General features: G+C 40.9%; 1 protein-coding gene across 6 annotated transcripts; it reads right to left on the reverse strand.

Moving 5' to 3' along the window:
• TMEM196 (transmembrane protein 196) lies at positions 1–25,196 on the reverse strand. 6 transcript variants are annotated; one of them, XM_063303740.1, is made up of 6 exons: positions 24,710–25,196; positions 5,942–5,998; positions 4,286–4,540; positions 3,185–3,258; positions 1,677–1,758; positions 1–800 (listed from the first exon to the last, which is right to left on the reverse strand). In XM_063303740.1, the coding sequence occupies exons 1-6, from the start codon at positions 24,860–24,862 to the stop codon at positions 738–740; spliced, it is 684 nt and encodes a 227-aa protein (XP_063159810.1). In that variant the 5' UTR covers positions 24,863–25,196; the 3' UTR covers positions 1–737. The 6 variants fall into 6 exon arrangements, with proteins under 6 accessions (XP_063159810.1, XP_063159809.1, XP_063159808.1 ...); XM_063303739.1 differs by having other exon boundaries at positions 1,677–1,755; positions 24,692–25,196; XM_063303738.1 differs by having other exon boundaries at positions 24,692–25,196.
• Between the last annotated feature and the right edge of the window lie 1,891 nt (positions 25,197–27,087).

The raw sequence follows: 27,087 nt of genomic DNA on the forward strand, positions 1-27,087 counted from the left end.
ATGTTTTCTGAGCACTTGACTTAAACTTGCTTGAGCATTCCAACTCACCCTTGTTCTTGTGTCTCAATGAGATTTGTAGATCATTGTAAAAATTATTCTAGGATGACTTAAAAAAATAATCCCATTCTTATGTTTCATTTTATTTCACATCTTTTATGAACAAATTATGAAATATACTTCATAAATTGGAAATATTTACAGTTTCTTTACAGCAAGGCATTGTTTGACCTCTTAAAGCATCCTGTCGTTCAAAACACAGACACCAGTGCAGGTGCAGCATGCTCATAATTCATTCATTAGTCTCTGCATAGGAAAGACAACATTTTCAAGTCCAAATTCTCTTCCTGTTAGCGTGCAATCCATTATTTAAACCCTCTTATTTTTTATACCAGTGGGACTTTTTTCAAATCAAAAAGTCATTCCTAAAGAAAATCTAAGCAAAATCTGAAAAGTCTGTTTCATATATTATCACAGCCATTAAAAATACTCAGACCAAAACAAAAAAAAAGATGTGATAATACTTATCTTCAAAATGTGCAATTATATATCTTCAGTTAATAGGAATCAAAGCAAACCTCTGAAAGAAAATGTGACTGTGCTGTTGTTGTTTTGAAGTTGTGAAATTATTGCAAGCAAGAGGCATAATGGTTTAGGACCTTCTCTCCAAGTTGTTGTCTTCTTCCTTTTCCTTTGAAGAAAATCCTACATGTAGTTGTTCTTTAAACACTGTAGATCTTTCAGAATGCTCTTCCATTATAAATTAGATGTGGTCCTCCATTACACATGTTATCTGTCATTTCCTGTGAGAATTGAAACAAGTAGTCAGAATCAGTTACATTGCAATAACCTAGCACAGATTTAAGCAGTCTACCTTCTGTAGCTTATATCTGTCCATGTTAGCACCCCTTTCAAGGATCATTTCCCACAAAAGAATTGTAAAGTATATTGCACTATAAGTAAATTGATGCACAATGAGATAAATTGGGCTTAATCATATTATGGGGAAAGCTTTGGCACTATTCAGCCCAAATAGGTCTCAAACTGCTTACACTGGCCAATGCTGAATTAGCTATAGCATATATATCCATAATATGATGAGATGTAACGAAAGTATGAGAGATTAGTCACAGACATGCTTCAGCCAGAAAATTATAAAGTATGCACAAGCGGAGAAGAATCTTTTTCACAACTGACCTAAACCATCTAGCACGTACACAAAATATTAAAATGAAGCCATCCTTGATAGCCTGCAAAAGACATTGAAGTAAAATAGGCTTAATCTTCAAACTCATTCATCCATTGTGGCATTTGTGGTGTTTCCCTGTATTCCTGTATTACCTCTCACTTCAGCTTTTATTTGTCTTTCATCTTCTTTTCAAAGTGGGCCCAACCAGACCTGGATCTTGAATCCTTCCTGGTGGGATCCCTTTTCTTGCTGTATTACACTTCCCCACAACAATAGGGCCCTTGTTCTTCATACACCGACCAATATTCCTAGGTAGCAGCAAATATAGGAAAACCTTTTTTCTGTGAGAAGCAGCATCTAAAATGGTTGCCATAAGCCATTTTTCCTACATGTTTATCCCATCTTCACCTTTACTTTAACCTAAGGAAGATATGGACCACACGTTCATTGACAAAAGAGATGATGAGAGAACATTCTCCACAGCCCATACCTTGGACTCAGCTGGGATTTCCAGATAGGGTGCCAGATAATGTTGACTGAGGTGGGTGTGTGGTGATGTAGACACCTGTCTGCTGGGAAACAGAGTGAGATGCATAAATTCACATTCCTTTAGCTTGAAGCAGCCAATGGATGAGGGTAATGCAAGTCAGTCTCATAAAATAAATTGAGCCTTGAACAAGAGTTCAGGACTCACTCAAGTCAACTGATAAAATGAGGAATCGTGGAGTTTGTTTACTTGAGGAGTGTCAGCCCTACAACGTAGCCCAGACTAAGAAACCAATGCCATGTAGGTCAGGACTACTTTTATTGTAACAGCTATAGTAACAGAAACTTGCAAGTTTCTATGTGCTTCCCCCTCCCTCCCTTTATCTTTGTGTGAACTAGGGAAGGGCTTGTCTGAGACATTTTCTGAAGTTACTTTCTTGATCCAGGCTCAGGCCCCTTTTATCTGACTGTTGCCTTGGTAATGGCTCTTCCTCCTGTCCTTCAAGGCCATTCCCTCTTCCCCCTGCAAGAGAGAGAATCAGTGGCTAGGAATGTGGGGTTATTGGTCTCATTTCCATTGCCATTTGTAAAGTGTTACAGAATTTTAGTTCTATTTCTCTGGATATGTATTTGGGTCACTTCCAAATTACAGAATCTCTCTTTTTGCTGAGAGTTGTGAAAACTGTCACCTTCAAAGTGAAGCACAAGAAAAATGCCCCAGGTATTTGAGAATACTGTCTCCTTTTATGATTGTCTTGTCTCTGAAATATACTATATCTGTGTGTGTGTGCGCACGGATGCGTGTGTAAAAGCTGGGTGACCTTGAGCCAATCATTCTCTCTCAGCCCTAGGAAGGAAATGACAAGCCACTTCTGAAATTTTGAAACTGCAAGTACTAGTCCAGGCAGTTGCCAGGAGTCAACAATGACTCGAAGGCATAGATGATACATAGATAGATAGACAGACAGACAGACAGACAGACAGACTGATAGATATTAGTTATATAGCCTAAGTGTAAAATGGGATAACTGAAGCAGGATAATAGCTATGTAAATAAGCTCCTAGTAACCTACCTCATAATGGTAGTTTTGTAATTTTTATCTACTAGCAATCAAGTCCCAACTTTTTGACTTGACTACTTACCTGTATTTAATTATGCAAAACTACTCCTAAATCATTATTACTTACACCAATTCCTTAACATTTTTTCCCACTGACCACCAATTCCTTAACATTTTTTCCTATTTGTGAACCATGAGTTCTAGTCCCACCTTGGGCAAAAAGCCAGCTGGGTAACCTTGGGCCAGTCACCCTCTCTCAGCCCTAGGAAGGGGGCAACGGCAAACCAATTCTGAAAAACCTTGCCAAGAAAACTGCAGGGACTTGTCCAGGCAGTTTCTGAGAATTGGACACAATTGAATGGATTAAAAAAAAAAAAGATTGGTTTATGTGTTTCTCTTAAAAGCAAGATTTCAAAGTAAATGCATCATAATTCCCTAGAATTCAGCATACCTTGGAGGTAACTCTGGTGTTGGGGGAATCACTGGGCAGCTGGGCAGTTCGGTTATTTCAATACCCCTCAATCTCTAATACAAAATAACAATTATAAATAAAGCACAATCATTTGCATATATATATTGGTTCATATCAGTACTAGAGAGACAAAGCTGTACTTCCTGTACAATACAATATTTCCTACTGGCACTTCAGATCCTCTATCCCTTTTTCTGAATATCTCATGCTTGAATAGTCTGTCTTGAAAAGAGTACCTTGCACCTTCCAAACTCACATGCCAGGAAAAAAAATCTTGGTTAAAATCTTTTCCCAGGTAGGCAGGACAAGGATGGGCAGCACACAATCTGCAGGTAGCCTCAGACCTTCCCCAGATAATTCTGCTAAGATTTAGCAGCAAAATGCAGATAAATAGTAGCATGAATGTCTTCAGGTCTCATACATACACAACTTCCCAATAAAAACGAGGGTGGGGGGTGGGGATAGGTATCTGAAATCTCTGCTGAGCTTAAGAGTTGAAAAATTTGGTCCACCTGTCACATTTTTTACAAAGTAGCTCTTTACCCTTAGCTACACTAAAGGTAGATTGCCCAATCCTACCCCAGGACTAATCAGGAAACAGATAATAATTTGCTCTCATTAAATCAGCAATCTAAAGTGGTACAATCCAACAATGTGTTCATTGTATATAGCTGCAAATTGTGTTGCTTGTCCTCCTACATGATATCAATCTTTGGTAAGCCCCACCTTTTCAGACTACAAAATATATTTTCATGCAGGAAGGGAACAGATATACAATTATGCAGCCATTAGTTTATTTAGGCCAAAGAGTTCTATATTTAGTGCAAAGCATTGTATAAGTTATACAATGGAACAATGTAGTTAATGGATGCATTTTATTGAAATGAGAGCACTGGAAAGGCTGGGATATCTAAACATAACTTCCTATATTGGAACATGGCTGATACTACATAGACATACTATATATCATTTCCCAGTGACTTATAAAACCAATCAGATTTCTTTTTGTATTGTTGATTGTATGGATTAGGAAACAATTTTTTAAAAAAGCATAACAAATCAGAAAGCATGCCAACTTACTTTCTCCGCCATCTCATGAGAGTGATGTAACGAATGTTCTCTTTCTGAAAACATTCTTCTCTGTTCGTAGCTGGCTAGTCGGCAAGTTAGCCATGAAGAAAGAGTACAGCCACCAATTCCAATGCATGCAAGAGACATGGAGGTAAGGTGTAATGGATAGAGAGCTGAGGATTTCTTTGTTAGAGCTCGAAGAAACTGGAAGTTTAATATTCCTCCAATTAGCCCACAGATACAGCAAGCGGAGAAAAGTATCATCTGATAGGAGACAAAAACTCACATTACTGTGAGATGATCAGATGGATGAAGCAACTGAGATGTGTATTCATTTGAATTCCACACGCACCCAAAAAATCACTTAACTAAACATGTTGATAAAAATACTTATGAACAGTGAGTGCAGTAGCTGTAAACCTTTCAATAAATGTTCTACTTTACCTCAGTTTACTATATTTCTCTTGTTTTAGCTAAAGAAATGAAATTGAGTGACACTGTTTTAGCCCTGGCCTATGAAACATGGGCTGATTAAAAAATGCCCTTCCCATTATGGCATTGTTTCAATATTCCATTTAATGTTTTATTGATAGACAAGAATTGTTGTTTGGAAACATCATAGCATGAAAAATATGTACACTGTATGTTTTTTACATGCGCCCTGATAGTGAAATGAGGGTATTTTTAGTCAAACCCATGGCAGGAACTGTGCTGTTCAATACCAGTAAATCTCAGGCAAATAATATATTGGACTATTTAACTGAACAGCAATTTGGAGAAGATCATGCACCGCACCAAGGCAACCAAAACCCAAGCATATTTGGAATATTTTCTGTTCTGAACTGCCTGAAGAGGAAGAAGATAAGAAAAGTGAAAGTGGGGAATATACCTTTCCTTTTATCTGGCCCTTCTACCCACTGCAGTGTCTTACTCTTTTTTCCTTGTTTGCTTAAATCCTATCACTAACATTGGCTGGCCATCTGGAATTGTAGTGATTCAAGAGAGATTAATTAGAGAAGCTGAATAAATCTACCACCATTAGACCCTTGTTAGGCTTACTAAAATCTCTTGAATAGGCCTGTTTCATTAAACCACGCTGAAAGGTCTGCTGTTTTATGAGCTAGCAGTGGAGACCTGCAGGATGATGGATAAGGACAAAGGAGGGTAGGAATTCCCATTTCTACTTCTCCCTCAGTCAACATCAACATTGAATTATGGTGTTTCCTTCTCACATACTGTTTATTTCCTATTTCAACTACTATCTAGTTGACATGAGTGGATAATATAAGCAGTTTTACTTACTTGGGAAATTTCATAGCTTCAGTAAGTCTGTCTTTGCCCCTAAGTAATTCATTAGAACTAGGTAAGTGTATCTGTGTACCTCACAATCCAGAAACACTGAATGATTCAGTCCACAGTGTTTCCTATCAGTCCGAGGCTGTAACAAAGTCATGTCAAGAACAGTACAGACTGAGTAATTTGTTTTATCCAATGGCTGTAATCACTGTGAACATTTCATTAGATGAAAACATATCTAACTTTCGTGAGGATTCTTTCTGAGCCTGATGGCAGAAATGAAGAAAGAACATATCATAAGGAGTCCAAGATATGCACAGCTTACATTTCATTTATGAAGACTTACGAAAAGTTTAGCAAAACACTTACGATAAGTCCTGACTTTTTTTTGGCACAGAATATTCCACATACTCCACAAAGCAAAAACTGTAATGAAAAGAAAAGCACATTTGATATTTTATGGTCTAGGATAATAGTGGAAGCCCTGCTATATTTTAAGTACATAAACAGTAACAGAATATAATTATTCCAGCTGGGGCTACATGTAGATTTTAATTTCCCTCTGTCAAGAACCAATTTAGCCAAATTTCTGTATATTTAGAGGTATTATTTCTAGTGTTATTTTCAAGGTCAAATACTGCTTGCTTCTGAGCAGGATCCCTCTGTTCTTAACTATATGCTATAGTATATATATTAGATATATTATCAAGTTTTTTATTTCTGTAAAATTATTTACAGCCATTCTGTGATTGTAATTAAAACATAAAGTAATGCATTCTCTTTTCTCTTATCAATTCAGACTTGGCAAAGTAACCCAGTAGTAAAAATGCTCCTGATGATAATGTGATAAAGCAAAGCAAATACTACAAGTTTGGGGTGTCTGCAGGATATGATCGAAAAGTCAAGAGGGAGATGCAGTCAAAGCTCCAAACCAAATTGGCTAGCAATTACCTAGAGGGGCTAGGGGATTATGAAAATGTACAACATAGCTGAGGAATCTCTTTAAATCTTGTTTAAACATTAAAAAAAGCTACACCCCAAAATTGCCCCGCTAAAGTATGTGGTAGATCAAAGCAGATTTTTGAGAATACACATATCCCAATTTTTAAGTAAATGAACATAGATTTCACTGCAGGCTTGGCTTTCCATGAATATATTTCTCATGAATATATTTAAAAAAATCAAACAAATCCATTTTTATTTTTGTCTTTCCAAGAAAATGTAGTTTGTTGTATTGGCAAATCTCATTCACCCCATACTCTCTTTGATGATTATATACTCTATTCACTTTAGCATATTTCATGACTAGTGGATGCTAGTAAGGGTCAACCCCTTATTCACAGCAATTCATTAGGCAACACTGTAATTTAGCAATACAACTTAGCAAATTCTTTGACAATGAAGTAAAGGTGTAGAGTGGAACATATGATTAATTTCTGGATCAGAGTGATTGAAATGATTGAAGGCTGCTCTCAGTCATGCGTTCTATTATGGTCTCCTAAACCTGATCATTGCTCAGTTATCCCCCATATAGCCATGACAAAATGTTTCTGCCCAAATTCTCTTTCTCTCTATGTATGAAAGTCTGTATGTATATATGTGTTTGTGTTTACATGTACATAGTTCATATATCTCACTGAAAAGGAAGGATCTAAACAAAAATACTACTGTCTTGGCTTTTGCTTCCAAATGTTACGCACTGCAGCTCTTGACTGCTTGGTGAATTTAAGAATTTTATTCACAATTAATTATCAGGGGAATTCCGAACCAGTAGGGGTGTGCAAAACATTTCAAATTCAGATTTTAAATAGGTTGTTCAACTGTTCTGAAAATATTCCGAGCTTAAAAATTTCAAGCTCAAAAACCTATTTCTTTTGAAACAACTATTTTAAGCTTAAAGCACTTCTAGGTTGATTTTCAAAAAAATCAAATTTAAAAAAAGAACTATTTTGAGCTTGAATGGTGTGATCTCAAACAATTTGAAATTCGAAACCCCTAGGAGACATAATTTCATCTGATTATTTTTAAGAAAACTCTGAAGAGGTTTTCTGCTCAAACATTTTTGCTAAGAACTTTAATCAATTTTTCATGGATAATGTACCTTCTTCATTCTCTAAGGCCAGATTGAGCCTGAAATTAATTAATTAATTAATTAATTGCATTTATATCCTGAAATAATCAAATATTACTTCTGGCAGTTATTTAAGCACAGGGAATGTGCAAGCTATAAAGGCTGTAATTTATTAGCAGTAATACTCACACCCATTCACATATACCTGTGTACATGTGCACACAAACTCTCTCTCTCTCTCTCTCTCTCTCACACACACACCCACACCCACAAGTTCTTGGTATAAAATTGTCTAATGCCAATAATAATGTACATGGTATATAATGTATATAAATAGCAGGGAGGGGATGTGTCCTTCCCTCTGCAAAGTTTACTACTGGGCCATTTCTATGTGGCATGCAAAAAGTATAACAGTACTATAGCATGGGATGCTCATTTCATTCATTAAATGGAGTTGACTGGCAAGACCATAAAATATTAATTCATAGTTACTTTCAAAAATGTTGAAACTAGCCCTAGTGACCTGGAATCTAAGAGTCTGAAGGCCTGCCTGTCCTTCTTCCACATGAATTTTCCAATCAATACAAACTTTCCTCTGAATGTTTTCTCCAGGAATCTCTAACTTCAAGGATTAGGGACATAGCTGCAGGAAAAGGCCTTTTCTGACTATGTATTCACCTGATGTTGTCTTTGATACTTATTCATACAGTGAGATATATGTCACCTACAAACAAGAATCTAGGCACATTATTATTATTATGGTTGGTCGCACAGTCAGCCAGATGTTTAGACTGGATTGACATTTTTATCCACCTATCGAGTCCTTCCCAAGGACCTGGGATAGGCAGATGTTGTTGTCTGATGGTGTTAAAGGTGGTATTATTATTATTATTAGTAGTAGTAGTAGTAGTATTAATTATTATTATCATCATCAACTCACATTAAAATTCCACCTGTACTGTATGCCTAAATGGGGTTCTTCACACCAAAGACTGCAGAAATGCTCCACTACCTAAAGTGGGCAATTCTAGTTTTGGGGAGACAAGGTGCTATAAAGTGAGGAACTCCTACCAAGAAGGCAGCTGCTATCTTGCATTCAATGTCTTCTGAAGGGTGGGTATGCACAGTTGTCCCCCCTGGTTGAAATGTATTTTGTGCGTGTGTGCCTTCAAGTCACCGTTGACTCCTGGCAACTGCCTGGATAGGTCTCTGCAATTTTCTTGGCTGGGCAAATTCTACCTGGTGAAAATAGTCCCACAGATAATGAGCACCCAGACCTTTATGTAACAACCAACTCCTTGAATTGAGCCCAGAACCCTAACAGCAACCAGCATAGCTCCTACAGTACAGATGTTACTGTGCTAAACCAGCAGGCAGCCACATTCTGTGCCATTTATAGCTTCTAGGTCATCTTCAAGGCTGCTCCATGTAGAGGAAATTGCAGTAGTCAAACCAGAAGATAAAAGAGCATGATTCACTTTCTTCAATGTTCCTGGTTTAGGAGAGATTGCAACTAGTAGACCAGGCAAAGCTGGTTGAAGGCTCTCCAGGCCACAGCCACCATCTGCTTATCTATCTATAAATATATCTGCCATATATTTGGGACAACCCAAGATTATGCCACCTGTTCCTTCAGGAAAAAGTGTAATCAAATCAAGAGCAATATATTGAACATCCATGGTATTTGGGAGCCTCTGTACTAACAGCATCTCTGTCTTGTTGGCATTGATTTTGAGTTTGTTCTACCCTGTCCAGTCCCTCACAGCCTCCAGGCACTACATCAAGTCTTCTACCATATTTTCTGTTGTAAGAGATATAATTTGGTATCACCAGCATATGGGTGACATCTCATCCCAAACCAATGAGTGATTTCTCCCAGTGGTTCCCTTTAGATGTTAAATAGGTAAGAAGGCCAAGACTTGACACTACACACTGAAAGATCCATAGGGTCAAAGTCTACTCTCCAATCAACACAGATGGGGAAGGAGAACCACTCAATCAGGAAGGAGTGGAATTACTGCAGAATGTTTTCCTTAATCTCCAACTGCACACATGATCCAAAAGGATACTAAGGTCAATGGTATCAAATGCCATTAGAGGCATGAAAGAAACAAAAGGGGTGTACCACTACAGGTCATCCACAAGCACCATCAATGCCATTTCTGCCCACACCTAGGCCTGAACCCCAATTGGAAGAGATAGTCCATTTCATCCAAAGCCTTCTGTAGTTATACCCCGCCCCCCTTCCCTACTCCCTTGCCTAAAAAGAGACAGGAACAGTAATCTAAAGCAACCAGGTCAAGTGATGGTTGAGGTGGAGATACACCACTGCATACACCCTCTCATTCCCTCTCTGGCCATATGAACAAGCCAAGAAGAGCACAAATCTAACCTAGAGGAGACAGATCTGCTCCCACAGAGGGCACTCTCTGTGTGTCACAGGCTCTAAAGAGTCCCCAGTGACCTTGCAAGATATTATCTCTGCCATCTTATGAGTCCCTACGATCCAGTGTCCAAGTCCAAGTGGATATGAGCTGCACAGGAAGGGTTGGGGGAGTAAAGCACAATCAGACTTGGAAGACTCATGTCAGCCGTACTATGTATACCAGACCAAGAAAGTAACGCCACTGAAAGCTTAAAACTACTTTATTGTATTGGCTATATTAACAGAATTCTGCAAGTCTGATTGTGTTTTACTCTCCCCTCCCCCCACTTAATACTCCTGTGAAAGGAAGGAGTCTGTCTCAGCCATTTCCTCCTCCCCTCAGATTGTTTTGGGCTTGAGTCATGCTTCTTGCCTCATCTCTCTGGGAATGGATCTGGCTTATCTCTGTCAAGGTCATCTTTACTCCCTACAGGTTGGTAGCAGTGAGCTGACATACAGCAATATCCCCAGTTCGTACCTAGCACCTAACTTCACATAACACCTCAGCGCTGGCTTTCTGGCAACCATCAACTTCTCACAGAATATCATTACTGCCCACTAACACCCTTAGTGTTGAGGGTACTGAATCACCCCAAACCCAGCTGGGTCCAACTCAAACAGTTATCCTTGCTGTAATGATTGCCTACTCTAATAGACTCAGACTCACAAGCAGGAACTTAATGATATCTGATTTATTAAAGAATAGTATGCAAATACAGAGAAAGCTGAGAATGAGCAAAAGCGCGCCAAATACAAACTAAAAACCCTCGGCTCAAACGTAATCCCTCCCCTCGCCCTGCCATTGCAAACTCCCCCCCCCCCCCCCAGGTGCTGGTAACCATTTCTGCTGATGTCCTGGGAAAGGAACCTTGAACACACGAGATAACCCAAACACATTCCAATCCAGCTACTAACATATAACAATCCCACGAGATGGAATCCTCCTCCCCTCCCAGACGAAACACGCATCAGCCAAATGACATGCAAAATGTTACGATGTACCGGCAACATTGGAACGGTGAACATGACATACCGCCCCCCCAAAAACATCAAGGAGCAGGTTTGAGAGGATAAGCTAGATGAAAGCGGCGAACCAAAAGAGGAGATTGTACATCATGGGCAGACACCCACTCAGAGTGGGGAAAGTGCTTCCAGCAAATAAGGTACTGCAGAGTGCCACGTAGTCAGCGAGAATCAAGGACCTCCTTCACCTCAAAATGTTGTTGTCCGTCAATCATGATCGGAGCAGGAGGTGGGGGTTGTGGATGCCAATGATCTGAGTGGTTGACAGGCTTGAGTAAGCTGCAATGAAAAACAGGATGTAAACATTTCAGATTGTGTGGCAAATCCAGTCTAAACGTGACAGGGTTAACAACTCCCACAATGGGAAAAGGTCCAACAAACTTAGGAGCCAACTTCTTCGAGAGCTGAGGGGACTTAATGAACTTAGTGGAAAGGTAGACCTTATCACCAATTTTAAAAGCAGGTTGAAGGGCTCGTTGCTTATCGGCGTGCAGTTTATAGGCAGATTGGGCATCAGCCAACGCCTGTTGAATCACTGGCCATGAATCAGCCAGTTGAGCAGCCCAATCAGAAGTGGAGCAGGGCTGTGTGGGGGGTTGAGGCAACTCAGGAATGGGAACAAGGTCCCGGCCAAACACAGTATGGAAAGGGGTGTGCCCCTTGCTCTGATGGACGGCGTTGTTATAAGCCACCTCAGCAAAAGGTAGCAGATCAACCCAATTGTCCTGCTGATACTTGACAAATGCCCGCAAAAATTGCTCCAGGGTCGAATTAAGAGCCTCCGTAGATCCGTCAGTCTCCGGATGCGACGCAGTGGACAACGCCTGCTTGGTGCCCACCAGCTTTAAAAATGCCCTCCAAAATTGGGAAGTGAACTGTGTTCCGTGGTTCGTGATCAAGCGGGAGGGGCTCCCATGAAGCCGGTAGATGTGGATTAGAAAAAGGTGGGCCAATTGCTGCGCAGACAGAATGGAAGCACATGGAATGAAATGGGCTTGCTTAGAAAAGTAGTCCTTTACCACCCAAATCACAGTCTTTTGCTGACTAGGAGGCAAATCCACAATGAAATCCATGGAAACCTCCTCCCAAGGACGGGAGGGGCTGGCAACCGGCTGCAGCAGCCCTTGCGGCTCACCCCCCTTCCGTTTTGACATGGCACAGACAGGACAAGAAGCAACATAACTTTTTACCTCACGTCTCAATGTGGGCCACCAAAATTGGCGGTGTACCAGATGCAAGGTTTTGACAAACCCAAAATGACCAGCCACTTTACCATCATGAGACCTAATCAAAATTTCCCTTCGCAAACTGTCAGGGACATAGAGGCGGTTTTGCTTCCAAGCTAAGCCTTTGTCAAATGTAACAGTGTCGCTATTCACTTGCAACCAAGCGTCAGATTTCAGCTCTAGCAGAAACTGTTGTGGCAATTGCGAGGGAATTGGCGTCCTTCCCCCAGCCGGTGAAACCGAAGCTGGGGGCAGCTGTGCACGAGTCTGACTGCGTGTGACAGCTTGCAACCCCAATTGGGGTGCTGTCCACACTGTACCCACAATGTCAGGTGCTAGGACCGAATCCTGGGGCAGGCGGGAAAGCACATCAGCCAGGAAGTTTTTCTTGCCCGGAATGAACTTCAACTTAAAGTCAAAGCGACTGAAAAATTGAGCTCAGCGGATCTGCTTAGGACTGAGCTTACAGGGCGTGCTGAGAGCTTCCAAATTTTTATGGTCAGTCCAAACTTCAAAAGGACATTTAGCCCCCTCTAAGAGGTGGCGCCATGCCTCCAAAGCAGCCTTGACTGCAAAAGCTTCTTTCTCCCAAACATGCCATCGCCTTTCCATCTCGGAAAATTTCTGGGACAGATACGCACAGGGCTTCAGGTGGTCATCAGCATCCGCTTGCAGCAAGAGCGCTCCAATTGAGAAATCGGAAGCATCCACTTGAACCACAAAGGGTTTAGTGGGATCAGGGTGTTGAAGAATGGGTTCAGCAGTGAACAGGCTTTTAAGTTTGTCGAAAGCCAACTGGCATTCAGATGTCCAATTAAGCAATGCCCCCGGGTTCTTCACCTTGCGTGTGTCCCCCAACCCCTTCGTACGTAACAAATCAGTGAGAGGCAATGCAATTTCTGCGAACCCCTGGATGAATTGGCGGTAATAGTTGGAAAATCCAAGAAAACTTTGGAGCTGCCTGTGGGTACGCAGGTGCTCCCACCCCAAAATAGCTTGAATCTTCGCAGGATCCATTTCAATGCCCTTGTCAGAGATCCTGTACCCCAGGTAGTCCAGCTGAGTCTGATGAAATTCACACTTAGAAAGTTTAGCATAAAGCTCAGCCTTTCTCAGTTTGCTAAGCACCTGTTTCACCAAGCGCTCATGTTCCTCCTCCGTTTCAGTATAAATCAAAACATCATCCAAATAGACCAGTACACCCTTGAACAAATGTTCATGTAACACTTCATTGATCAATTGCATGAACACCCCTGGTGCCCCCGCCAACCCAAAAGGCAAAACTTTGTACTGAAAAGAACCCAGGGGACAATTGAAAGCAGTCTTCCATTCATCCCCCTCCCGTATGCGGATACGGAAATAGGCTTCCCACAAATCCAGCTTAGAGAAGATTTTCCCCTTAGCCAGATGTGCTAACATGTCTTTTATTAATGGCAGAGGATATTTGTTTAATATCGAGACTGCATTTAATCCACGGTAATCTGTACAAAGTCTCAATGTCCCATCCTTCTTCACTCGAAACAAGACGGGGGCGCCCACTGGCGAATTTGCTGGTTCAATAAAACCCCTGGCCAAGTTTTTGTCCACAAACTCCCTCAACACCGCCAGTTCCTTTTGCGTCATGGCATAGATTTTTGGTTTGGGCAGTTGAGCGTCAGGGACCAACTCTATCACACAGTCAGTTTTTCGATGGGGTGGAAGTTGGTCCGCTTCTTTCTCACCAAACACATCTGCAAAGCTTTGGTATTGCTCCGGCAAGCCCTCCAGTGGGGTGACAGCAAAATGCAGGGTTGCTGCCGCTGCCCTCCCCACTGCAGCCTCCGGAGCGTCGTCCTCCCCAGGGGCTTGATAGAAACCATCCCCAAAAGTCAAAGTCCTGTGCACCCAATTTATATGTGGGTTTTGTTGGGCCAACCAAGGAAGCCCCAGAATGACTAAGGGATGCCCCACAGGCACCACCACAAACGGCAGCCCCTCATGGTGGCTGCCCATTTGAAACGCCACCATGCCTGTGAAATGGGTGACTGGTTCCCCCCCCCCCCCCCGCTATAGAACCATCCAGCTGGGTGAAAATCATGGGACGTTGCAGTGGAAAGCTGGGTAACTCCAAAGCAGCCACCACGTCAGGGTGCATCAAGCAACGCGAACACCCTGAATCGATCAATGCCCAAACTTCAACGGTTCTTGTGCGGGAGCCTAACTTCACTTTAACAGTCAGTGAGGGATAGTTGGCACTCACCGAGATATGTTCACGTCCATCCTCCACCACCTGCCCACAGGCACTCTTTAAAGCAGGTGGCTGGCGTTTCCTGCCGGCTGGAGTAGTTCGGGCTCCCCCTCGCCCCCAAAGTAAGGAACCTCCTCCACTTCAGTTTCAGCCATGGCTGCCTTCATTTTCCTGGGTAGAGAGGGAGATTTCCCCGACGGCTTCCCCGAACGATCATCGGTCTTTCCCTTTGGGCACGCTGCCACTCAGTGACCTTCCTTCCCACATCGGAGGCATTGCCCTTTCGCATAGTGGCGCTCCCTCTCCTCCTCCCAGGCACGTTGACCGGACTTTCCAGTGGGCGCAGCAGTGTGGGAACCCTTGCTGAGCCCAGCATATCTCATCACCTTCCTGTGAGCGAAGGTCTCATGGGCATGCTCAGCCTTCCCTGCCAGCTGTATCCATTCATACAGGATATCAGGGTCATCCCTGCCGAGCGACCACCTCAGGACCTCTTTATTCAGACCGTCCTTAAAAAGTTCTATTAATGTGGATTGGGACCAATCCTCAACCTTCCCAGCCAGAGCCTTAAATTCCAGAGCATAGTCCGCTACCGATCGTGGCCCCTGGCTAAGCTCCCTCAGCGCCCGTTTTGCTATTTCTTTAGCTAACGGGTCTTCAAAGTGTAGTTTCAACGCCCACAGGAATTCTTCGAACTCCTCCAGCTCAGGGGCATCCGATTGACATAACTGCACATACCAATCGGCAGCCCGCCCCTTGAGCTTAGTGGCAATGGCATTAATCTTGGCTCTTTCTGAACGAAAACACTGCTCCCATTCATCCATATAACACCTTGCATTGGTAAGGAAGAATGATAGCTTAGTTGGATCTCCATCAAATTTAACAGTACAGTCCTTAACCCCCACTCCAGGCAGTCCCTTCACCACAGCTGGGCGGTCGGGCTTCCTTTTAGCTCCCAGGGATCTCTGCTCTGGAGAAGGGGACCTTGAAATTCTCACCCTCGGCGCTCTTGCTTCCTCTCTGTGCCGGGTCCTACTCCTTTCCTCTGGGGAAGGTGGGGGCAAAGAAGGAGTCGAATGCCTATTACTAGACTCCTCTCTCCTCCTCCCCCGGGGACCCCAGTCCATGGACATTTTCCGGAACATAAATTCTAGTGACTCCAATTTGGCCTCCACCAGTTTTATATGATCAGGGGTTTGGGAATCCTCCTTTCCCTCCTGCCTCACCATGGTTGGGGACATTGGGTATCGCTGCTTCCAAGACGTTTTGGACGTCCCTGGTAGGGATCCCTGTGTTTCATCCCAGGTGATCAGCTCGCCTGGTGACTCACCGGTCGGTTCAGGGGCTCTTTTACCTCCAACCTCCTCTTCTCCTAGGCTGGAGCTCGACCCCTCTCGAATTTCTGAAAGCTCTCAAGGAGGGACTCTCTCCATTCTTATCACTGTGGAGTTGGGTTCCCCCTCGCTTGATTCCTCACTTTCCGTGGTTTGGGGATTTGGTTTGCTCATTGCTAGGACTTCTCCCTCACAAAATAAATCTGGAAAGGGGCTAACGGAAATTTTTTTGTATTCTCAGCTTTATGTAATGATTGCCTACCCTAATAGACTCAGACTCACAAGCAGGAACTTAATGATATCTGATTTATTAAAGAATAGTATGCAAATACAGAGAAAGCTGAGAATGAGCAAAAGCGCACCAAATACAAACTAAAAACCCTCGGCTCAAACATAATCCCTCCCCTCGCCCTGCCGTTGCAAACTCTCCCCCACCCCCCAGATGCTGGTAACCGTTTCTGCTGATGTCCTGGGAAAGGAACCTTGAACACATGAGATAACCCAAACACATTCCAATCCAGCTACTAACATATAACAATCCCACGAGATGGAATCCTCCTCCCCTCCCAGACGAAACACGCATCAGCCAAATGACATGCAAAACGTTACGATGTACCGGCAACATTGGAACGGTGAACATGACACTTGCTTAGTCAGGTCTTAAGGATACATGCCAAGTTCATTCTCTCCTCTACCACAAAGTCATGGAAAAGCAGTGTCTTTTTACAAGTGGAGCTGGCATTCAATAGAAGCAACCTGAGCTGAAGGCCTCCACAATCTAGCATCCAGGATTGATGCTGGGAGTGGGGGCTGGAAGACAGGATTGAATTTCCTATCCCCCCAATTCTCATTATGCCTCCCTATGTCCATCACTACTATAGTCCTCTTCCTACAATAGTCCTCTCCCTGTCATTCCCCCAGCCTCCCCCAACTTTCATTCCTAACACTCTGCCCAGGAGGCCCCATGGAGTCTCTCTGTCTACTTGGAAGCTACTTCAACAGAATGGTCATAAGTCACCTCTTCTACCCACTTTTACTCACACACACATTGGCCCCTGAATCCCAGCTTCCACGTTCTCTTACTTCAGAGAGCTAGGACAATTTTTCTTCCTTCAGAATAAGTACTAGCAGAAAAAAGATTAAGCACTAAAGAGTTTAAAGAAAGCAATGCCTAAAATGGAAGAATTGTTTTAATCATGAGATTTATAATTTAGAATCTAACTCAAGATGGAGATTGCAGACTAAATGCATTAGTCATTAGTGGGTGTTGCAAGCAGGTGTCCAGCTATTCATGTAAATTGAGAGATTTAAAAAAAAAATACTGAGGCTTAATATGAGAGTCAATATGAGAGTGGAAATCCAAGACCTGCTTTAAATATAATTATAGAATCATATATTTCGGAAAGGTCATTTAGCCACTAGGTCCCATCCCTTACTCAGTGTAGGAATCCAAATTAAAGCATTCCCAATAGGCAAAAGGTTATATTTGTGTTTGAGTACATCCAGTGAAAAAGAGGAGACCATGGTCTCTCTGAATATTTGGTTCCAGTTTTAAACTGCTGTTACTATTAGGAAGTGTTCTTTTTCTAACAATCAATCAGAAACTACTTTTCTATAAGTTAAATCCATTATAACATGTCCTACACTCTGAGCTGTCAGAGAACAGGTCTCAGTGTTCTTCTCCTTTCAAATATTTGAAGACTACAGTATATTGTATCCTACCTTTGGTCTTCTCTGGCATAAGCATGCCCAGTCTTTCAGTCTTTCATTACAAACTCCCATTACTACTCCCCTGACCATCTTCATTACCTCTCTCTTAATCTGAATCCTTCTTAAAGAGTAACATTCAGACCTTAACCCAATATTCAGGTGTCAACTGATCAGCCTAATGGAAACATCACATCCCTTGATTTCAAAACTCTATTCTGTTGATGCAGCCTAAAATTGCATTTGCCTTTGGCAGTCACATCAGATTGCTGACTCATACTCAGTTTGTAATCAGCACTATTCCAGTATCTTTTCCATAAATATTATTACAAAGCTAGGGATCCCACATCCTGTACCAGAGGCCAGCCCTGAATTAAGTAAAATAAAGAAGAATGTGCATAAAACAGCTTCTAAACCCTACAAAGTAATTACAATATCTATCTTAAATTAGAAAATGGTCCTCTAGAGCCCAGGATTCTTTTTGTGGAAAATTAAACACCAGAGAGATAAACATATTTATAACTAGCATTATGTCATAAATTCATTGCTAGTTGACTGTTGCAGTTCAGGGATTTTTAGCAAAAGTGTTCTTTATTTTGATTAATCTTTGTTTCAGTGTGTGTGAAGTAACTAGCTGTGGGTATGCGGTCATCTTAACAGTGAATGCCTGGGTATTCAACACACTGTAGTGATTGGTTGTGCTGTTTCTATGGAGAACTAACTCATTCTGTTTGGAGAACTGTTTGAGTGGTGGTTTCAGAAATCGAGAGGTATTTGTCCTAACAGTCAGAAATCACACTGAGATGAGAAGAGGTCTCTAGTGTTTATTACTGCTACATAAAACAGAATCCTAACAAACTGAAGAAGCGTGGGAAAACCCAGACAGATAAACCCCAAAAGCTAAGGCAGGTCTGATCTGTGTCTCTTTGAATGGCTGCTTAATTCCTCAGTACTACGCATGCGTTTTCCCCCCTGGATAGGGGCCCCCTCCTGCTCACCATCAGTACTCATGACAGTATTTGTATTCAACTCTAGAGGCTAATTACAAATCATATTATATGGCTACAACAAGCAAATAAGACACTCAGAAGCCAATGAGCCAAAAAAAAGACAATGCCTAATGTTACATTCCCAAATACCAGCAAGTTCCATAGTTTGATATTTAATCTACTCCAATAACTGAGACAGCAGGCATTGATGAGGCTTTCCACGTAGATCTGATTAATGGAACGATTGACCTTGCCGTATTAGTTAGTTAGCTAGATTGACCTTAGTTGCCAATTCCCATTTCTATAAACCAATAGAATCATCCAAAATTTGGGATTTATAAAATTAGATGACTGTCTTCTAAGATAATAGTCCTTCTTCTGTTCTCTCTCTTTTGATATACTAACCATCAGTAGGGTTCCACAAAGCTAAATGAAAACGTCACTTTGATGATTTATGCAAAGCATCTCCCTGAAGCTGCTTTGCAAAACATTGTGCCTCCCCCTTCTAAAAACTGCTATGTATTGTGAGGCCTCATCTGGAAGCTCCAATCACCTTATTCAACATTTCCAGCTCCTTCTGTGCAACACATGTGCAAAAGCCTCTTTCAGCTACTACAACTGCCAAATAAGACTTCACAATGCAGAACTCCTTGATGAGGCAAATCATGTCACCTCCATATCTTTAGGTGCAACACATTGCTTGTGCAGTGCAAAGTGCTTTGTCAAAGCAAGAGAGTTTACCTTACATGCCTTATAACTGAATATCAATTCAAATTTCAAAATAAATGTAAAAGGATATTCTGAGATATTAGATTGTTCATTTATATTCTGAGATACTAGATTGGTCTGTGTTCATAATCTCCATAAATTTATCTGAATTTGATCTTTTAGTGCAAATCTATGCCTACTTATCCAGCATTCAGCCTTCAGTTTAATGGAACTTTCTTCAACATACAGTGGCATATAATCGTAGTCTTAATAACTGTTTTCTCTTATATATGAAAAATAGAAGGTAGAGTAATAATACCCACTAGCGTACATGTTTTGCACACATGTGGAATATTCCTGAGTTAATTTTGCTTAAAACATCTCAAAAAGAAGAGCTGAGAAGGACACCTATCTAAGGCTTTACAGCCAAATAATTCTGAATTAAGATTGCCCACAGTGTAGACAATCTTACATGTTTCTAAAATGTTGCATAGATTCATAAACTATGAAAAACATTAACATTAAATAATTGTTGGCTTAGAAAGCCAACAAATGTCCATTATTTTCCAGATGTTGTGGCCTTCAACTCCCATTGAGTTATGAGAATTGAAATCTGACACATCTGGAAGTTGGTTGTAAAACATCCCAATTATCAAGACATGTTCCTCCGTCAAACTAGAGAGGTATTGATTGGGATAGTACAAGGTTTACTCCTGAGCCCTTGGTTCTTCAGCAAATTTACTAAATACTTGGATTAAGAGGTAGAGTGTATGATAATTAAATTTACATGACCAATTAGGGTGGAATAATTCACACTCTAAAAGATAGAGATATAATTTTAAAATATCTGAAAATTACAGAATGGAATGTAAAATAGCACATGCCAAATTCTTCATTTAAGAAAAGGAAATCAAATGTACATGTATAGGATGGGGTAAACCTGGCTTGTAATAGTATTTGAGGAAAATATCTTGGAATAGGAGTTGATATAAACTGAGTATGAGTCAGCAATATGATAAGGCTGCCAAAATGCAAATGGAAGTATAGGCTGTGTCAACAGAAGATGAGTTTCCAAATCACAGGAAATGATCATTTCACTTTATTTTGCACAGCTAAACCTGCACTCCCAAATGGTGTCTCATTCAAGGGCCATATCAAACTGAAGAAAGTTCAAAGACAGGCAGCAAAGAAGATTGAGTAATCTAATTCCTATAAAAGGAGATTGAAGGAACTGGTATATATACTTTGAGACGACTGAGGGAGGCTGTCACAGTAGTCTTCAAATATCTGAAAAGAAGCCATATAGAAAAAAAAATCCAGCCCTGTCCCCTATCAGCCCAGAGTACAGGACATGGATTAATGCATATAACTTAAAGGAAGGCAGTTTACAATTAAATGTTAGGGGGGAAAAAACCCTTCATAACAGTCAGAGCAATTCTGGAAAATTCCATAAGATCTCCTTCATTGGATGTGCTCAAGCACAGGTTAGTCATCCATGGATTGTGGATGCTTTAATTTGGATTCCTACACTGAGCAGAGGATTGGACTCGAAAACCTAATGCCCCTTTCAATTTTATGACTCTTTACACATGTAACCCATGTATAAAAGGAAATGTTTATACTCATGGGGCAACTAAAGTGGCTCCTATTTGACAGCACAGAGTATATCCTGACATAATATATATGTACACCATGTGGTTCAAGTGTCACAATATACAAATAATATTTATAAACAAATATGATTATATTTACTAATAACAAAGCCCTTGGTTCTTTTGCTTTTAGAATTAAGATTTCTAAATAGCCTAATGCAGTGTTCCTCAACCTTGGCAAGTTTAAGATGGGTAGACTTCAACTTCAACCTTGCTGGCTGGACAATTCTGGAAGTTGAAGTCCACCTATCTTAAACTTGCCAAGGTTGAGAAACACTGGTCTAATAATATCTCTATTGTCAGAGCTTGTTCCAGCCAGCAGTCTGAGTATTCATAGAATATGACAGAATCAGTTAACCACTTTTGTTAAGACTTTATCAATTGTAGGCTGTTTTTGTTGCATAATTAAACAGTTTCATTAATTTCAGTGCAGAACTCTGACATCAGAATTAATTAATGAAGGCTTCTGAATACATCAGCATAACACTGAGAATTGGAATACCTTTATGCTATATGGTTGCTTTTGTTTATGTTGTTGTTATCATCACTAAGAATCATTTTTATAACAGTAGGATAAGTACCAAACTTAAAAATATTCTCTTTCGGGGCTTCTGCCTTGCTTCATCAATCCTTGTCTTTTGAAAACATGTCTGATTTTTTTTTTAAATTCACATTGCTTTTTAGCTATCACAAGTGTATTTATATTGCATGTTAACAATTCTAAGGTGAGCTTTTTAACCTTTACAGGCTGTGATGATATATTGAATTGTTATTTTGTAATTCTTTTGGGGTTGTTGGATTATATTATGTGGAAATTGCTAAAGCAATTTGGAAGACAGGAAAGGAAGGTGTAATGTAGATAAATAAGAAAACATTTTATATGACAGCTTCAGTGGATCAGTGAGGCTCATGAGGAAATAAATGTAATAGAGATATGGGTGGTTTCCATCTATGTAAAATAGGGTATTCAGAGTTAAGGTTTCCATAGTAACCTTCTCTTTAGCCCCTTAGGTGTGAAACTGGGCTTCTATCTAGCTGTAGCTATTTGGAAACTGAAGTGGGTCAAAGGTCTTTAATTAAATTTTCATGTTATGTTATTTTTAGGAAATGGGTGCATGCAAATCAGCTTTGCCCTAATGCTTATGCCCTCAGAAGTTACTTTTTCTTTTTTTTTCTGTTTTCTGTTTCATCCTACTTCTGTTACTTGAATCTACCACAGTTAAAATCATCACACTGGATTTCAAGCCTATTATTTGAATCCAACTTTGACCAAAAAATATCTTGAAACTTAATTGGGACTTCGTCAGATTAATGAACTGAATTGTTAGACTATAGTCAGTGGATTAACTGCACATTGTTCAATTTTGACTTGACATATTGTTTGAACCCAGCAATTTCTGTTTATGAATTATTTGTTTTTATTTCAGTTCATTATTTTGTATATTCTGTTTATTTTCTGTATATTCTGCTTACAAATTATGGTTTATGGCTTAGCATATATATGAAACCAGGTAAGGGTACCTTACACATGAAATCATGCAAACTAAATTACAGTTTAATGTGAAGTATGAACCTAGCTATAAAATCATTGGCCCTACAATAGGGCCACAGGAAGTCTGGCTGTTGGTTAGATTCTCACTAGCCCTGTTCATGTGGAGGTGTTACATTAACCAATCTTTTAGAAGCCAGAGATTAGGGGACATTTAGTTATATAAACCAACTCACCATCCTTACTTGACCCAGGGAACTATGAGAGCTTTACATCTGCAACTTGAACTTTAGTACAATACAGAGAATGGCAATTTCCAAAACTCCTTCACAATGCCAGCATAGCAGATAAAAGCTGGAAATCCATAAGGAAAGCAGTCTTGGTGAATATGATAAACATGCAGGCCATTGGATAGTCACACTACTTTTTTCCCTTCGTAAGAATATAGTATTCATGGAGAACTATATAAAAAGGTGATTCAAAAAAGGCCATTGTGCAGTAGAAATGAATATGGTTGCAAGAACCTACATGTATGAGGAACACAATTATTAACACACATGTATGCACAGCGACAAGTGATCCAGAGAGGCAAAAAAGCGGAATATCTTTCTTAAACTGTATAGTAGCATAATGTCTTCAAGATTAAATCTAAAAAGTACATGTTCAATAGAACATTATTAATAGGACAATATCGACAGGACAATATTAATTTATGCCCAAGGGGGGTGGGGGCTTAAAAAAAGTAAAGAGGGTGATTATAACTATGCAATCACAACTGCCATCTTGGCTGCCCTTGCAGGTGGCCTGCATGCTTCCCAGTACACATGCCCACAAATATTTGGTACAATCTAAAAATATGAAGATGTGGCTCCTAGTTATCACAACTACTGTATCTCTAGATACTTTTCCTGCTCCACAAAATTGATCTGGCTGTTACTGTTTTCCAATATCATAAGCATCAGAAATTGTACGGGGGTGTAGAAAGTAGACATTTATTATATAAAACAAAACAACATGCAACTTTTCAGCTTCAAATAAGAGGGCATATGTGTACACAAGCATTGCTGCATTATTTTTCCATTCCATCAAACAGGTGGAATTTTTACAAATACATTTGCATCTATTTCCATTTGGTTGCCTTTTTTTAAATTCGGTTCAAATTATGAAACCTACATCATACCCCCTTTTCTTTTGTTCTACCAAATTAAAACTGAAAATTGTGTATTGCGTGTTATGATTTAATAGAAAATAAAATCTTCAGTCAGCTTATCCCAATGCATCCCTGTAAATTTCTGATGAAAGTTCCACTGATGTTCCTCTGAGAATGTTTTAATAATTATTGCCATCACTGTGACCTTAAGTAGTACCAGACACTATGTAGAAAATTAAGCATACCTAAATCCTACCTTATCTACATGGTTTTTAGAATTAAGTTAAATTTAAAACACCAGTAATATCCATGGAAATTGAATATTCTTGGCTTTCCTTGCCTTGAACCTTTTATACAGAGACAAAAGCCACTGGAATTTATAGGGTACTTCTACAGGGGTTTAAGACTATGGTTCCTAACCTTGCACTTTATTTTAAGTGTTCAACTCATAAAATTGAATACAGTGAAACTAAATACAATGTAAACACCAGGATTTTATTTGTCCTTCTTACCAAAAAATCAATCCAATGATATAAGATGCCAGAATGAAAAATGAATACTTCCAAATGTAAAGTTGCCTGTTGAATTGCTGGGGAAACCTTAAGTAGAAGATGTAGGAGTTCTGCCCCAGCATAACCAAATAATGCAGTGCTTCAAAAACTCCCAGGTCTTCCCATTTTTCAAAAATAGATACCTTCACCTACAGAGATTTATTTACCCTGATTTGAAACTGTGGTATGTTTGGAACAGGGTTACTTGGTGCTGTATGCATAGAGCGCAGTTGGGGAGGGCAGAGTTTTGGCACCCCCTGATTTTCTGGCCACACAATGTGTGGGCCCCAGGATTCTGTGGCTTTGAAAGGGGAGGGGGGGAAATGGCTTTCTGTTGGCTTGCTCAAATAAAGTTCGGGTTCTTTTGTTCTAAAATGCATTGAAGGAAATAGTGATGCAGTCTGTACGCCTGGACCATGCACGTCAAAAATACGCAAAGCATGCAAGCTAAAATAAAACGAGGCGGAGGAGAGAAAGGAGAGCTGCACAAAAGAAGGGGAATTCGAGCGCAGACTGCACAGCGGCATTCACCATCAAGAGTTAAAGAGAGTGAAATGGCTAACGTACACACACCCCGCTCCATACCGGAGAAGAGTCTCCCAGCTGAGTTGAACGCTCAGAGCCCGCAAGAACGAAGCTGAAGCTGACTGCCCCCACGGCCACGCTGGAGACTCCCAGCCCTATCTCCAGCACGGAAAGCACCAGCAGGCTCCCGACGATCTGGCTGCTGGTGCACATCCTCTCTCGGGCATCATTCCTACCAGATCAGCTGCTAAAACCCAAACCACACATTCGCCTTCTCCGAGGTGGGGAGACGAGGAAGGCTCTCCCCCTCCGCTGAAACTTTTCTCTGTTCTTTAGCAGCCAGGCATATCCACAGTGCACAAGGCCAGGAGGGCGCCTCAGGACAGGGCGTGCTTCTCGCCCCAGGTGGAGACCCAGTAAAAGAGGTTGCTTGCTTTGCAGCAGCGACTTGGACGCTTGCTGCGCGTTGTCTAGATGAGGCATCCAGCAGCCGGGTTCTGGACGTATCTTCCCCCGCCCCCTTTTTTCGTCCGGGGCAGAGAGCGGAGACGGGTGAGAGAAGTGCGGCTGCTGCGTCGCAGATCCTGGGCTAACGAAGACTCCGCGGGGAGCTGTCCGCGGTACTGATCCCTCCTTCCCGAGGTTTCGCAATGGCGTGCTCTTGAGGCCCTTGTGATCGCAGGGTTCTCTTAAGCGAGCTCGATCTCTTGAGAGCCCCAGTCAAGCATTCAGACTTCTTTCTTCTTCCTGCTTCTCTATATCCCTGAGCCCCGGCGGAGGCAGATTAAATTCAGTGCCAGTTCTCTTTAGCACACCAGGAAGGGAGATATGTCGACCTTGCCTGATCACCTCCTCCTCCATTCTCATTGGAGTGACCTCGCCAAGAGTTGGCTGTAGGGAAGGGACACTGAAATGGAAAGCCCAGCTCCAGCAAGAGTTAGGCACCAGTCTGGCAGGGACAAAGATTTACCCAGCAACCCCATCCCAGGCACAAGAAATGTGTGAAGTGACCCTGGCTGCAACATGTGCATCTGTGTTATTGTCACATCTATCAGGTGCAAACTTGAAATCCCTTCTGCACACAACAGTAAGGGTCTCTCCCCACCCCACCATTTTCCTTGATCTCAGGGCAGACTTAGTGACTTTTTATAAAATATCACAAACAAAATAAATTTCTGGTGTTACGTTTCTTCTTGTCATCTACCTGTCCACATTAAGAAACAAGTGATACTTGCAATGTTAGAATGTTGAAAAAGAGAAAATGTTATGGTCTCAGTTATGGCCTTCATCTAATTGGTAACAAAGGAGTGGAAATATTTAAATAAGATTAAAGTTCACACATGTGCTCCTGATTCTTGCAAGTGTCAGGTATACTAAGTTACTGAATTCAGCATCTGCAAGTTACATGTCAGTTCCAGCATCTTTTGGAACTTTTTAAAAAAAAAAGTAAAATGGGTAAATGTTCAGTGTCTTTCAAACATAAATGGGTTCAAATGAGATCAAGAATGACAATTTGATAATGTGGCTTTTTTCATTTCTCATTTGCTTGGGCAATCTCATAAGTGCATGTTTTGTTTTGTTTTGTTTTTTCCTTTCTCAGATTAGCTACATGCTCTGAAAGGAAGATTAGAGTTATTGAAGGATTATTGAAACTAAGGTTGGCTGGCTGTGATCAGCAGGGACATGGCAGATCACCTACTATGTCTCCTTGGCCTCTGTGAAGAAAGTTGGGATATAAAACTGTCATTCCTATAGAGTTTCCCACAAGATCTGTTCTGCTGTTGTGAAGGACAGTATCTTCTTTATTCCATAGTGAGCCTGCTTGCAACTTCAAAAGCAAACTGACTCATAAGTAACCCAATGCTCTGCTTGAATTTGTTCATTTGTCCTGTCCTGTTTCTCTGGTGATCTGTATAGGTATGTACTGCTAAGAGAGATGGAGCAGCAAGGGATGATGATAGTAAATAAAGGATAAATCAGAAAAAGAAAGGGGGAGAGTTACTTATTAGTTGATATTACACAGATGTTTTCTAACCTGTCAGATACCTGCCACCTACCACCAAATTGCAACATATGGCATAAACTGGAGTCTGGACAGTACCATATCATACAGTAAGAGGAAGACTTGAAAAATGTAGAGCTCCCTATATGGAAAAAAAAGTTTCCACTCATAAGAGTCATATAGAATGGTTCACTTAACTTAATTTTCTCACTGACATTTTATATCATAGGCAGGAAGATTGAAATGCTATAACCTAGATTAATTTAATCAGAAGGAAAATTGTGGCTTTCCAGATAGGTCTGTAATTTGCTATCATTGCTATTTCTTCCAAATAACTTTTGGCTGAAGAGTAAGAATACAATGCTCAGGAACTCATAGGAAAATTCATGTGGAAATGCATTCAGGTTCCATTACCATCCCAATACTGAATGTAGTT

This window comes from Candoia aspera, chromosome 4 (genome assembly GCF_035149785.1).
Source record: "Candoia aspera isolate rCanAsp1 chromosome 4, rCanAsp1.hap2, whole genome shotgun sequence".
NCBI lineage: Eukaryota > Metazoa > Chordata > Lepidosauria > Squamata > Boidae > Candoia > Candoia aspera.